The sequence below is a fragment of the Harpia harpyja genome, chromosome 6 (genome assembly GCF_026419915.1).
Source record: "Harpia harpyja isolate bHarHar1 chromosome 6, bHarHar1 primary haplotype, whole genome shotgun sequence".
NCBI lineage: Eukaryota > Metazoa > Chordata > Aves > Accipitriformes > Accipitridae > Harpia > Harpia harpyja.
In genome coordinates this window covers 2,993,142-3,005,896 of record NC_068945.1, presented here as the reverse complement: position 1 = coordinate 3,005,896, position 12,755 = coordinate 2,993,142, and the positions used below count along the sequence as shown (strand labels likewise).

The window sequence follows — 12,755 nt, the reverse complement described above, 5'->3', positions numbered from 1 at the left end:
AAAAATGCAGACAGAAGAAGGGGAGAGGTGTGTGTCTGCGGTGGTGTGCGGTTTCTCCTTTACAGAAAGGAGAAGTTTGTAAATTAGTTTGTTCATCAGTTTGATCCTAAAATTAGATTTCTGCTGTCCCAAAGTTCTTTCCACTGCAACTAAATACCACTTACAGGGAAATAAAGGATCAAAAATAACAGTCTAAAAAATCAGATGGAAACAGTTTTTGTATTTTTGGTACTAAGGCTACTTACTTTTCCTACACTGGCAAGAAAAAGAACTTGACTATATCAGGAGAGTCTTTCACCCTCCTTTTCTTTGACTGTTAGTGTAATAAAACATTTTACTTTCCAATCTAAATTGGAATTACATAGCTAGTAATCCCTGAAGTCGACAGTATCTCTTCTAATCTGGAGGTTTCTAAAATCTCCATCAGTTAGTTGAATGATGGTCACCTTCTACAAATATATCTGCTTCACGTCATTTTTCTACAGAAATATGGTAACTATTTATTGAAATCATAAGGACTGTAGAGGTAGCCACTGACAACACTGAACACATTTTAGGCTGATGGCACCCTAAAAACTAGGCTATGTATGGGGTTGGGATGCTCTGTAAGTGTGGGCAGAACAAATACTGTCAAAAGGGTATCCTTTAGTCAAATTCTGTTTATGAGAATGTGTTATCATAAAATCTTAATTTAAGGAGTGAGAATGCTGCAGGCAGAGAAGCTTCCCTGCCACAGAGAACGGAATGGAGACTTCTGCAGGTACACAGCAAAGTTGCTATGGTCTTTTATTTGCAATGGATCAGAGAGGACAATCTTTATTATTCAAAGATCATTCAGGTCAATGGAAAGATCCCTTTAAGCTTCAGGGGCTTTTGCATAAAAGGAAGAGACAAATGCCTAGTGCTAATAATGACCGATGAAATAGCAGACTGTTTTGAGTGCGAAATGTGAATATATACATATAATTAATTTGTTTATGGGAAATATATCATACAATTTTTCTGGTAAGCAGAAACCATAGCATATTTGTGAGTATTTCCCATCTGAGTTTCTTTATTTCCTCATATCTTAACAAACATAACAAACTGAAACATGGAGCTAATTATTTTCTGTTCTGTAATAAAAAAGATACATTACTTTGATGCCCAGAAAATACATTAAACATTCATTTATTTGTGAGAGTTTCATTATATTATTACATATGCCTTGGTTTGGTGCATAGGAAGTGTACAGTTTAACATGCTAATTTTATTACCAATTTTAAAAAGGTATGGAGCTTTATTCTATAATAGACAGGAGATACAGGTCTGAGTTTCCCATGTATTGCTGAGTACAGATGAGATGATTGGAATTTAAGCAATATGCCTTATCCTTGTGACAGGTTAATTACAATGACAGGTATTTGTTTAATTAGAATCAAACATAATCTTACAATCAAATAATAAGTACAAAAAAACGGAGTATTTTTTTAATATGTGCAATAGCTTCTTCGTCTTACTATTTCTAATTCCTTTTGCACTTCCTCTTGCAGCCGGAGCTGAATGTTGCTTTTTAAATATCTACGCTAAACTTTTCAGAAATTATTAGCAATTCTGGGTGCCTATTCAGTTATCCTACTGGGGCCCAAAAGCAAATATTTAGCACTTTCTGACAATCTGACTCCTTCAAGGTAGTTAATATTGAGGTGAAATTACTAATCCTTACCAAACTTCCTCCATCCAAAGATACCATATATTCATCCCAATGAACTCTGACATCTATTTTGTTCCACATCCTCAGCCACTCTGGTTATCTGGCCAAGGAACAATAGTTAAGATCTGCCTAAAATTTTAGGAAAGTTTTAAATTTCACTAGGCAGCTGAGCACTTTTACACACTACTTACTTTATACAGACTACTACATCAGGCTCACTTAATTTGCTCCACCCTATGTCTAATCAACATAATAGCTTGTTATTTGTCTTAAACTATAAACCAAATATTTAAAAATAAAACAAAAAAAACACTATTGGGTTTTACAAACAAGTATATGACATAATAGTTTGTGGTAATGATTTAGGTTGGAGCGGCTTGCTTGTCTGGGATTTTAAACGCTCTCTCAGAACCAGTACTCGGAGACAAAGATGTGAACATTGACGATGTTACGATGAGATACCACTCCACCCATGACGTAGTTCATCTCCAGTTTCAGGATGGCATGGAAAGGTCCAACAATGGGCCTCACCTGGCGAACTACACCTGTTGGGATAGAAATAGGTTGCTGAGATTAACAGGAGAATCAGATGGGTTTGGATGAGCTACACTCCCCTTTGTTTTCAGTACAGCTGATGGAAAGTTATTTTACCTATTGGGTCTGTAAATAGCTTGCAAGAAAGCTTGCAAAATAAGAATAAAACAGAACTTTTGAATCAAAATACCTTGAAGATCTAGAAAGAGCACTAAAATGCTGCTCATGGCAGAAAAACGACATACTCTGAAATTAGTAATATATTTTTTTTACCTTTTATTCAGAGAGATAAATTCCGTAAGTAGTCTGTGACACTGCTTTTTAAGTAAGTAGGACATAAGGAGACTTTCCCTAGGTAAGCCAGCACACACACTGCCCTGAGGAGTACGTGAGCACACACACCTGGGAATGCCATGCAATTGCTGGTACCGTGTTGAAAGCTGCATTTCATTTGGAACAGCAGAAATTATTTGTAATGCAGCAGTAAAATCAACGCTTTCCCTATAAACATCAGATGACACTGATCTCTGAATCGTTCGCGTGCCGCATCGTGGATAGACAACCCCACTGGAAGCAACGGGAAGAAAAACAGGGGAGTTTGACGAGGAAAGGGGGACTATCACAGCATGGGGTCCTACGTCATTCCTCACACGGATGGTGGCCATTCCCTCACCAACATCAGGGCTTGGTAACGAGGAAGGAAGTGGCAAGGGAGAAGTGAGCTGTGTCTTTTAGGGCTCTAGTCCTTTGGTTTGTTTTCCATGGAGGAGCCTCAGTGCCGGGGCGCAGCAGGACGAGGACTGCTGGGGGCCGAGAGCAGTGGGGTCCTCAGGGGGTGGCAGGGCAGGGCTTCTCCAGACAGGGCTTGTCCCACCACCCCAGCCAGGCAGCAGGGCAGGGCTGGGGGCAGTCAGGTTCAACCGAGGGCCCAGATCACCAGGCGGGTTCATGGCGACGGCGCTGGGCCAAAATCAAGCTGTGGTGGCAACGCGTGGGTCGGGCTCCAGAACAAGAGGACCTACGGCTGTGATGGAGCTGGAGACCAGGCTTCTTCCAGGGCTGCTCGGGCAGGGGCTGAAGCCGAAATGGGGCTCCTGGCCTCTGGGCTTATCGGTGCCTTGACATGATGTGGCTAAACAGAATACCGTTACAGCTTCAGATCTAAGCAAAAGAAAGTCAACAGGAGCTTTGCCATTGACTCCAAAGGCTGAAGATCAGATCGTAAACATGTTCTCGCTCCATGGTTATTTTCTAGGTCCGGTGTTACAGAGTAGGGAGCTACCAGATGGCTTCCATCTGAAAGGACGTATCCAAAAGGTCAAAATCACGCAAACTCGAAGTCAGCCAGCGGGCACAGGGAGTCTGGAGGAGACCCCCCCCTCCTCAGACACCTCCTTCTGACAACTGACTTATCTGACAGGGCGCTTGATGCAGAAGGAAATACCTAGTTTTATTTAAGGAGTTATTTTATTTAAGGATTATTTAAGATGTATTCCTTCTGCATGCTGGGGGTTATGTTTCACAAGCAGGCACCACACCAGCACCTCCTCGGAGTCCCAGCCGAACTCCTGCAGCAGTCCTCTACGAACACATTGGCTTGAGATCTGATGAGGGAGATAAACGTTTGCTTATGCAGGCTGTCAGCACCTTTTTCTAAGGCAGTGATGACATTACAGTTTTGTCCTGTTTAAATACTAACTAATATCTTCAGCATGCAGTAAAATTGCAAACTTTTCACCACATTCACTTTGCTTGCCATATTTGATGAATACACTTTTTAAGCATCCTTCCCCCTACAATTTATATGTACATACATATACTTGTTGTTTTTCTAGTTTTCTTGGCTACTCTCCTGCACCTTATAAAAATGACTGGGCTTGGCAGATGATATATTGAAAAAGAAAAGCCTTGCTAAAATTGCCCTCCCTTTAGGGTAGCTTTTAAAGCATTTTGCTAACAACACATCACATTATTGCAGGCACTGCTTTAACTGACAACCACGGAAACACACACCATTGGAATCACTCAGTACTGGCAAGCTGTTTAACCCACCCTGTTAGCAGCTCATGCAGTGATCACCAAGCCTCAAATGGCAAAGGTTGCTGTTTCCATTTAGCAATCTTTTTATAGTGTTCTACACTTTCTTGCTCTACTCTAGTAGAGTCTACTCTAGTCTAGAAGTAGGATTGCAAATTGTGGTTTTTTTTCTGACGTGATGCAATTCTACTCAAGATGGTTTATGCCATCTATCCATACATTATTGACGTAGCATTCAAAGCAATTAGTAACTTTCTCATTCTTGTTTGGATGCACTCTGCTAATAGGCAGAAAAATTGGAACATTTATTTTAGAGGTGGAATAGGCAAACACACTGATCCATGTGGCAGTACTTCTCCACAGAGTTCTCTTGCTGCAGTTTTAAAATCAAGCCTAATAATGGTCTGAGAAGCAAATGCTGCACATGTTAAGACAGCTATACTGAAGCAAGAAATTGAAGGAATGTACAAAGAAACACAATACTCTTACAATATTTATTTATCCAGTTTGTTGTGCCAATGTCCTAGATGGTCCTGAAATGACCACCAGGGCAAAAGAACTATTTCCCTTCCTCTCCTATTAAATAAATAGGATGATGCAGTGAGATGGGTTTGTGCTTGTATTGGGTCTGGCTGAGATGGAGTTAATACTCCCCATAGCAGCCCTCATAGCGCTGTGCTCTGCATCAGTAGCTAGAAAGGTGTTGATAACACACCAGTGTTTTGGCTACTGCTGAGCAGTGCTGGCACAGCATCAAGGCTGTCTCTCCAACATTTTTGCCCCCCCCCTCAATGGCAGGCTGGGGCAGGGCAAGATCTCGGGAGGGGACATAACCAGGACAGCTGACCTAAACTAACCAAACAGATATTCCATACCATATGACGGCAGCTCAGATATAAAAGCTAAGTAAAGGGAGACGGAAGGGGGGCATTTTTGTCTTCCGGAGCAACCACTACGCGTACTGAAGCCCTGCTTCCCGGGAAGTGGCTAGACATCGCCTGCTGATGGGAAGTAGAGAATAATATCATTTGTTTTTCTTTGCTTTCGCGCGCGACCTTGGCTTTCACTTTATTAAACTGTCCTTATCTTGACCCACGAGCCTTTTGTTATATTTTCTCCCCCCGTCCAGCTGAGAAGGGGGAGTGATAGAGCGGCTTTGGTGGGCACCTGGCATCCAGCCAGGGTCAACCCACTACAACACGTGTATAAGGATGCAGTCATTCTAAATGGGCAGAAGAAAAAAAAAAAGTAAGAAAAAAAACCTTGAAATGTTCTACTGCACAAAAGCATACGACAGGTTTTCAGCTCTTGGCAGATTTACTCATTGAGAGCTTTCCACTTTTTTTTGGTGAAAAGTGCTAAAATGGAAAACCTGAGTATTTTTCTCCGCCTAACTCAAGGACAAATGCGGATGGAAACCATGCAACAGCAAAGCTGCTCAGAGCCTGAAACCTGGCTACACGCTTATCCAGTTCCCAGTGACCCTGTTGCAGTGGTCCTAGGACTTGTCTCAGAAATGCTGTTAAAGGCTACCTGCTATAACGTGTCACTGCCTTTTGGTGCTACCTGTGTCTGATTCTCTAATGTCTTGTGCCTTTCACGTCAAGCAGGAGGGAGGCACAACTATTCCAGACCCAAACTAGGCCAGCGGTGCCTTGTGCCTACTCTCACAAACGGATGTCTAAAGGAAAAGCTTGAGACTCAGGCCTCGTACATGTAATTCACATACGTGGCTTGATGAATCAGTCAATATCTGAAGAGCATTTAACACAGGACACATCTGAAGATGCCATGTGTAATAATTCTAGAAGTTTTTAAGTGACGTGGATTTACCAGTTACTGCAGCATTTGCATAAACATGTTGTTCCACTATGCCTTTTGGCAGACTAATGCTGGGTCCAGATTTGTGGTCTGGCATCCTTCAGCATTTATGGCTGAATATTAAGTATAAAAACATACTTTATAGTAATAGGAAGGTTACAATTTTTAAATGTACTGAAGAGTCAGGAAATGTAGAAATAAAGCAGCTGCGTTTTGATCTCTTTTGTACCAGTCTAAATCCAAAGTAGCTGTATGGAGCTGCTCAGATTTGACATGGGGATAACTGCAGACTGGGACTTGGTCCTGGATCACTGTAGCAGTACACACTGTCCTGTGAGTCACTCTCTATAGGATGCCACGAGAACAATGGAGTTGCTCATTAAATGACCTGAAAACAGAGGGCTCTCAAATACCACCATCAGCTGGTCCTCTCTGGGATCAAAGCTGCAGACTCTACAGTTGGTAAATGGGGTGAGTTTATTTAAGCAAGTTCACCCAAATCCTTTTCCAACAAAATTAGATTTCAGCTAGGTTAGCATTTTGCACAAAAAAAGCCAGGAGAATATTTGTCTATATTAAAACAGGGTGAATCACTGATAATAAATGAACACGGAGATTCGCACTGCTGCTGAATCCCATGTGCCAGGCAATCTCAAGCATCTGTGTTGTCTTGCCTACAGGCACATCTATGCAAGCAAGCACTGTTACCCTCCAGTCTGATGCGCTGCTGTTGCTATTCATACTCCTCAGTTCATAATCTGTGGCCCAAACATAGACTCAACCTACAGAAAACCCTATGTCACAGGCCAGGCAGACTACTTTCCATCAGCTCACCTTAGTTTGGTTTTGCTTTTTTGTTAACTGAGCAGAGGTGTTATTACGCCTCCCAAATCTGCTTGGGTATCTTCATGGTTGCTGACCTCCTTTTAGAAAACAATGATAAGACTTCTTTTTCTTGCACACTCTGCCCTTATTGTAAACAGAATCTATGCCAATCCTTTCCATCTGCTGATCTGTGTAAGCAAACAGCCTTGGCTTGAGAGGCAGTAAGTTTTTGGATGTCACAGTTATTTCTGCAGTGTTAGTCTGACCATGGCCCAGAACTTTTAAAGCTCTGTTATTAATACACTGAGCTGCTCTCTTGCCCTGTTTCTTCTTCTTTCATGTTTCATATTTTGATTTTGTCTAAGGTAAAACTATGTCACCACGTGTAGTGAAGACATTAACCTAAATAATATATAGTACTTATTTTCAAGTGAGAAATGACAACAACCAGCAATCTTAGAGCCACTGTCATTGGATTACTGAGGCTTTGCTTCTCAAAGAAGATGGGATAAATAAGACAGCAAGGTTAATATTGTTCATCTTCCTAAGCCTTTCAGCAGAATTTCTATTATTGTAATCAGATGCCACAGGTATTCCTTGGCTTGTCTATACCTCCTTAAGATATCATTACATTTCTCTGCTTTGAAATATGTGAGACCCTCAGGCAATTCACTTCTGTGTCTGGTTTCTGCTTGTATTTTTGCATTAGGCAGCTGATTTGCTAAAAAGCTCCATTTTGAACTTAGGAAAAACACTGCTGTTTTGTTACCACATTAACCCATTCTGCATAAAAAGCCCCCATGTTATCATGCATTAACATTTTGTCTCCAGAAATCCAGACTCCTGACTCTGACTTCTGTGCTAAGCTCACTGCCCAGTACACCAAAGGAGCACTTGCAAAACTCTTTAGAATACTTTTTTTAAAAAAACTTTTTTCCACTGCTAACCACAAAATCTGCAGCAATTACACTTGCAATGAATCTGGGTCATTGTGTTCCTTACACCTCTTGCTGAACACTGCATTTGAATTTTCTCTAGAGAAAGTTCCTCTAACGGGGATCTCCACCGTTTGCCAGAAAGCAAACCAGAACCAAAGCAGCTTATTTTCACACTGCCACTTGAAAAGGCTGTTTTGGATTGGTAGAGAGGATGCATTATGTTATCTGTTCCAGAGGTCAAGGTCATGGGATTTTCCACAGGGACTGACTCTTGAGTCTAGTCAAATATTTAAATCTGCATCATCGTAAGAACACAGTACAGACATAAGTTCCACCCATTCCTCAAAAAGAGAGCCTCAGATAACCTGAACTTTTAAGGACCCCCATGAAATCAAGCTGAGAATTGTCAGCGGAGCAGGCAGGGAATCAGAGGCTGAAAGGAGAGGCCACAGGGACTGCTGATTACTGGGGAGCTGTATTTGGTGACTGCTGGAAGAGGGGATGTGCTGAAGTAAACCTCTTCTTGCCTTACCCGCATATGCATATGCAGGCATATATATTTGTGTATATATAAACAATCTAAACTACCGCCAAATCAAAAGTTGTTCTTCCCAATAACCCATGGGCTATGCTCAGGAATATACAATAAACACAGTTATCAAAAATGGGATCAACTCCCTCAACCACATTTCAAGCTTTGTGTTAAGTAACAAGCACAAGAACTCTTTTCCTCTTACCACCTTCCCCTCTTTTTCCCCATACACAGGGTTACAGCTGTATTGTTTTGTTCCGGTCATCACATGCCAAAGGATAGTAACAAAACTACGTGGTTTTTTTTCCTTTGTGCTCACAGCAAGCACCCAGTCTCCTTTCTGTGATTCTTCTCAGGTGGCAAGTTAATGAAGAGACATGTGGCTTCTTACTATCAGTTGAATCCAACAGCATTGCCCCTTTTTCATTAGTGCAAGACTTCATACTTGACATTGAAAGCGGGTACTAATTTAGCCAGTTTTTCTGGGAACAAACAATTTATTTAGGAAAATTTGCTGGGGTTTTTTTTTCGCATTGTTTAATTGTATGATCTGTGGTCAGCTAAAAACTGACCACAAACTGACTAAACTTGGGAGGGATGGTAAGGAGTTACTGAGAGAGCATGAGGTGGTGAAAAGAAGAACAACCCACTTTTCTGATTCATTAATCTATAGTTAACATATTAATCCAGTCCTAAATAGAATAAAACACATCTTTTTATTCATTCTGAGATGTATTTTAAATTAAACACTCTGTAAAAAGTGTCTAAAATAGTAAGAATGGGATATATATTTGAAATACCAAAGGCAGACAAACAAGTCTGAGCATAGCTCATTGTTCGCTTTTCCTTCAAAATAAGCACACGCTGCTATTGAATTTTTTTTTTCATGTTTGCATCCTGGCCATGCATTATTAAAATTAACTTTCACAAACCAGAAACTACGAGGACAACTGAGAATTAGTCTTCATTCACTCTACTGCAAGTGGAAGTACTGACCATATATAAAAAAAAGAATATTTTGCATTAGTTAGAATTAACAGCAACTTGGTATATGAAATATGATATGAATTACTGTGTGGAATATGGCTCCATAAGAATGTTAACATCGGCTCCATTGTAAAATACAGTCATAGACAGCAAAGAGTCTAAGGGCTGAGGAAAGCTAAAGAATCTCCTAGGATCTTCTTGGTAATTCTCATGTGCGATGATGTTTCTTTGCCCCGATACACAGGCTGTTTCACTGGCTGCCTAGCTCTGAGTCCCCGGGCAATTTCTAATCAAGTCCACGCCAGCAAGGCAGGCGGGACAGCAGGGTCGAAAAGCTGAGCAGGATATGAGGCTTCAGAGGTGAGAGGCAGGAATACATACTAGGGCTGAAAAATGCATTGCTTGTTCATCCAGCATGTATGGTATTTTGGTAGCAATACACTCATTTCTATTCCTCATGAGATAAATAAAATCCCATGTGAGATGCATAAGAGCCCAAGCAAATGAGTTTTTCCCCTAAATTTCCTAATCCTTGGGCTATGAGTCTACAGGTCTGACTGTAAGCGAAAGCTAAAGTCCATCACAAAATGTGCCCCCTTCGGAAAAAACGACAGGAAGGCTTGTCAAGAGAACATGCTATTACATGGTGAGACATAGAGCTGTCTGGTTTTAGATGGAACTTTTGGGATGAGCTGCTAGTGACACCTACGTTTCAATGACACAAAAAACACCTTATAATTTTTCCTCTAGCTATTTTCCTTGTGCTTTAAATGGATACTTGGAACATGAAATGATTAATTTGGAAAAATTCAAGTACCAGAGAATGTGGTGAGAGCTGTGGAGCTGGAGCCTAAACTCAACTGAAACTCTGGTAATTTATTGGGCTTTATATTAACTTCCAAGTAATCTCAGCCTATGTTCTGAAGTCCTACATTTGGCTGTTCCGGGATCTCTGTTTCTCCACAAAAGACACTCTGGGCCTTTTTACAGTCTTCTCAGAGACAAACGGTCCTAGCTGCCACAATGCAACAGTAACTATCCTTTTTTAAACAATGGATCTTTGGGAATCACAAAAATAGCCTTTAAATAGTCTGCTAGTGTGTGTCAGGCCCTGGCTATCTATGATTATGTACAAAGGACAGACACAGGCTCCCCCCTAATGTTAGCAAACTTCTTGAATCCCATGTGGACGTTGCAGTAATGAAGCCGAGAGGTTATAATCTCAGCCTCCTGGAACCTAAAGCCATTGCATGGCTACTAAACAAAAGTAGCCTAAAACACCAGCACACTAGCAGTGTGTGGTGAACAACTTTTTGTAAGGGGAAAGCACGTTTATGAGTTTCCCTTAAGCAATACAAGAAGACTGATCTCCTCATGTTAATGCAAGATCTTGGACTATAATTTCAAGTTTGCTTTTCTCCTCAAGGCCTCTTGCTTTATACTGCTGGCCAAGATTTTCGAAATTAAGAGTAAACATCTCAGATGCATCAGTGTTATTTAAGAGCCTAGTCATAGTTTCAAAAGAGGTGTTCAGGCAATTAGGAAGTTTAGGACTAGGGAAATGATCGTTGCAGTGGCTATTGTAAAAGGCAAAGTTGATAGGATCATTCCAGAAATGAGCAAGAGAAAAAAAATCCAGCCATGAATAAATGCTTCCTTGGATCAAACCATAGACAACCAGTTGCAGGTTAGGCTTGAATACCAGACTATCTCAGTCTACAACATGTAAATACATATCTATAGCGTGAAGCCAAAACTATATAGCCAAATTGTGTTTTGGCTCTGTAGACCTCAACTCAAAGAAGTCATGTTAAGATTTGTAAGAAAAAAAGTTATTTCTTATTCAGTATTCATTACAAATATACAAAGTTCATCAATAAGGTTGAAAAATTATTCACATCCTGGTCACAAACAGAAAATACATATTTTAGGCTATTTTATCCATTTTTTTTTCTGTAAAAAGCTTTGTGGCTCTGCACACATTGAAGTTTAATTAAATTCCTTTCCTAAAGGCTGCTCTTTATTCCAAAAGGTTATGCCAAAGTAATGATTTTCAGTGCTTAAATTGCTCTGGCAACATAGTTACTAGAGTACTTACTGACCTATACCATGCCAGCGGAGAAGGGAAGTGAATCAACTGTTCTGTAATTGCTTAATGTATCTTAGCTTTGAAAATATAATGCTTCCAACATTGCACATTAGGGAATGTCTTACTGCATTTGGTAGAGTGAAAGCTGCAAAGTTTTTCCTTTCGTAGCAATCCAGTCCTGTCATGTTTTTAACATCACTGCAATCCAGAATCAGAATCACAGAAAAGCTGAGGCAGGAAGCACCTCTGAAGACCATCTACACAACCCCTTGCTCAAAGCAGAGTCACCTAGAATGTGTTGCTTTGGGCTGTGTTCAGTCTGGTTTTGAGTATCTCTAAGGATGAAGACTCCACAGCTCAAGGCAACCTGTTCCAGTGTTCAACCACCTTTACAGTAAAGAAAGGAAGTTTTTTCCTATGTTTAAATGGAAGTCCTGTATTTCAGTTTGTGCCCATTGACTCTTCTTTCCACACCACTGAGAAGAGTCTGTCTCTGCCTTCTTTACTCCGTCCCATTACATTGATCAGATTCCCCCTGAGCCTCCTCTTCTCCAGGCTGAACAGTCTCAGCTGTCTCAGCCTCTCCTCATAGGACAGATGCTCCGGTGCCTTCATCATCTTCATCACCCTCTTCTGGACTCCCTCCACTATGTCCATGTCTTTCTCGCACCAGGAAGCCCAGAACTGGACACAGCACTCCAGTGGTGACCTCACCAGTGCTGAGTAGAAGGGAAGGATGACCTCCTTCAGCTTGCTGGCAGCCTGATGCTTCCTGACGCAGCCCATTGGCTGCTTTTGGCGCAAGGGCATGTCATCAGCTCATGATCAACTTGGTGTCCACCAGGACCCCCAGGTCTTTCTCTGCAGAGCTGCCTTCCAGCTGGTAAGCCCCCAGTGTGTACTGGTACATAGGGTTATTGCTCCCCTGGGGCAGGACTTTGCATTTCCCTTTGCCGAACTTCACGAGGTTCCTGTCAACCCGTTACTCCAGACCATCAAGGTCCCTCTAAATGGCAGCACAACCCACTGGTGTATCAGCCACTCATCGTGATTTTGTTTCCTCTTCAAACCTGTTAAGGTGCGCTCTGTCCCATCAACCAGGCAATTAATGAAGAAACTGGCCCCAGTATTGATCCTTCGGATACACCACTGGTGACTGGGTGCTAGCTATGCTGCTGATCACAACCCTTTGAGCCTGGCAGTTCAACCATTTTTCAGTCTACCTCACTGTCCACTTATCTAATCTACATTTCCTTGGGTTGCCTAGGATATTAAGGGAGATGGTGTTGAAAGCCTTAC

The 12,755-nt window shown here is 41.4% G+C and overlaps 1 protein-coding gene across 3 annotated transcripts in view; it reads right to left on the bottom strand.

Moving 5' to 3' along the window:
* Nucleotides 1–1,026: 1,026 nt before the first annotated feature.
* The window catches only part of FBLN1 (fibulin 1), an 89,893-nt gene continuing 78,164 nt past the window's right edge, over nt 1,027–12,755 (bottom strand). For all 3 annotated transcript variants that reach the window (XM_052790136.1, XM_052790133.1, XM_052790135.1), the window contains exon 17: nt 1,027–2,238. In XM_052790136.1, coding sequence (XP_052646096.1) covers nt 2,099–2,238 — 140 coding nt within the window. In that variant the 3' untranslated portion in view covers nt 1,027–2,098. The remainder of the gene's footprint in view (nt 2,239–12,755) is intronic.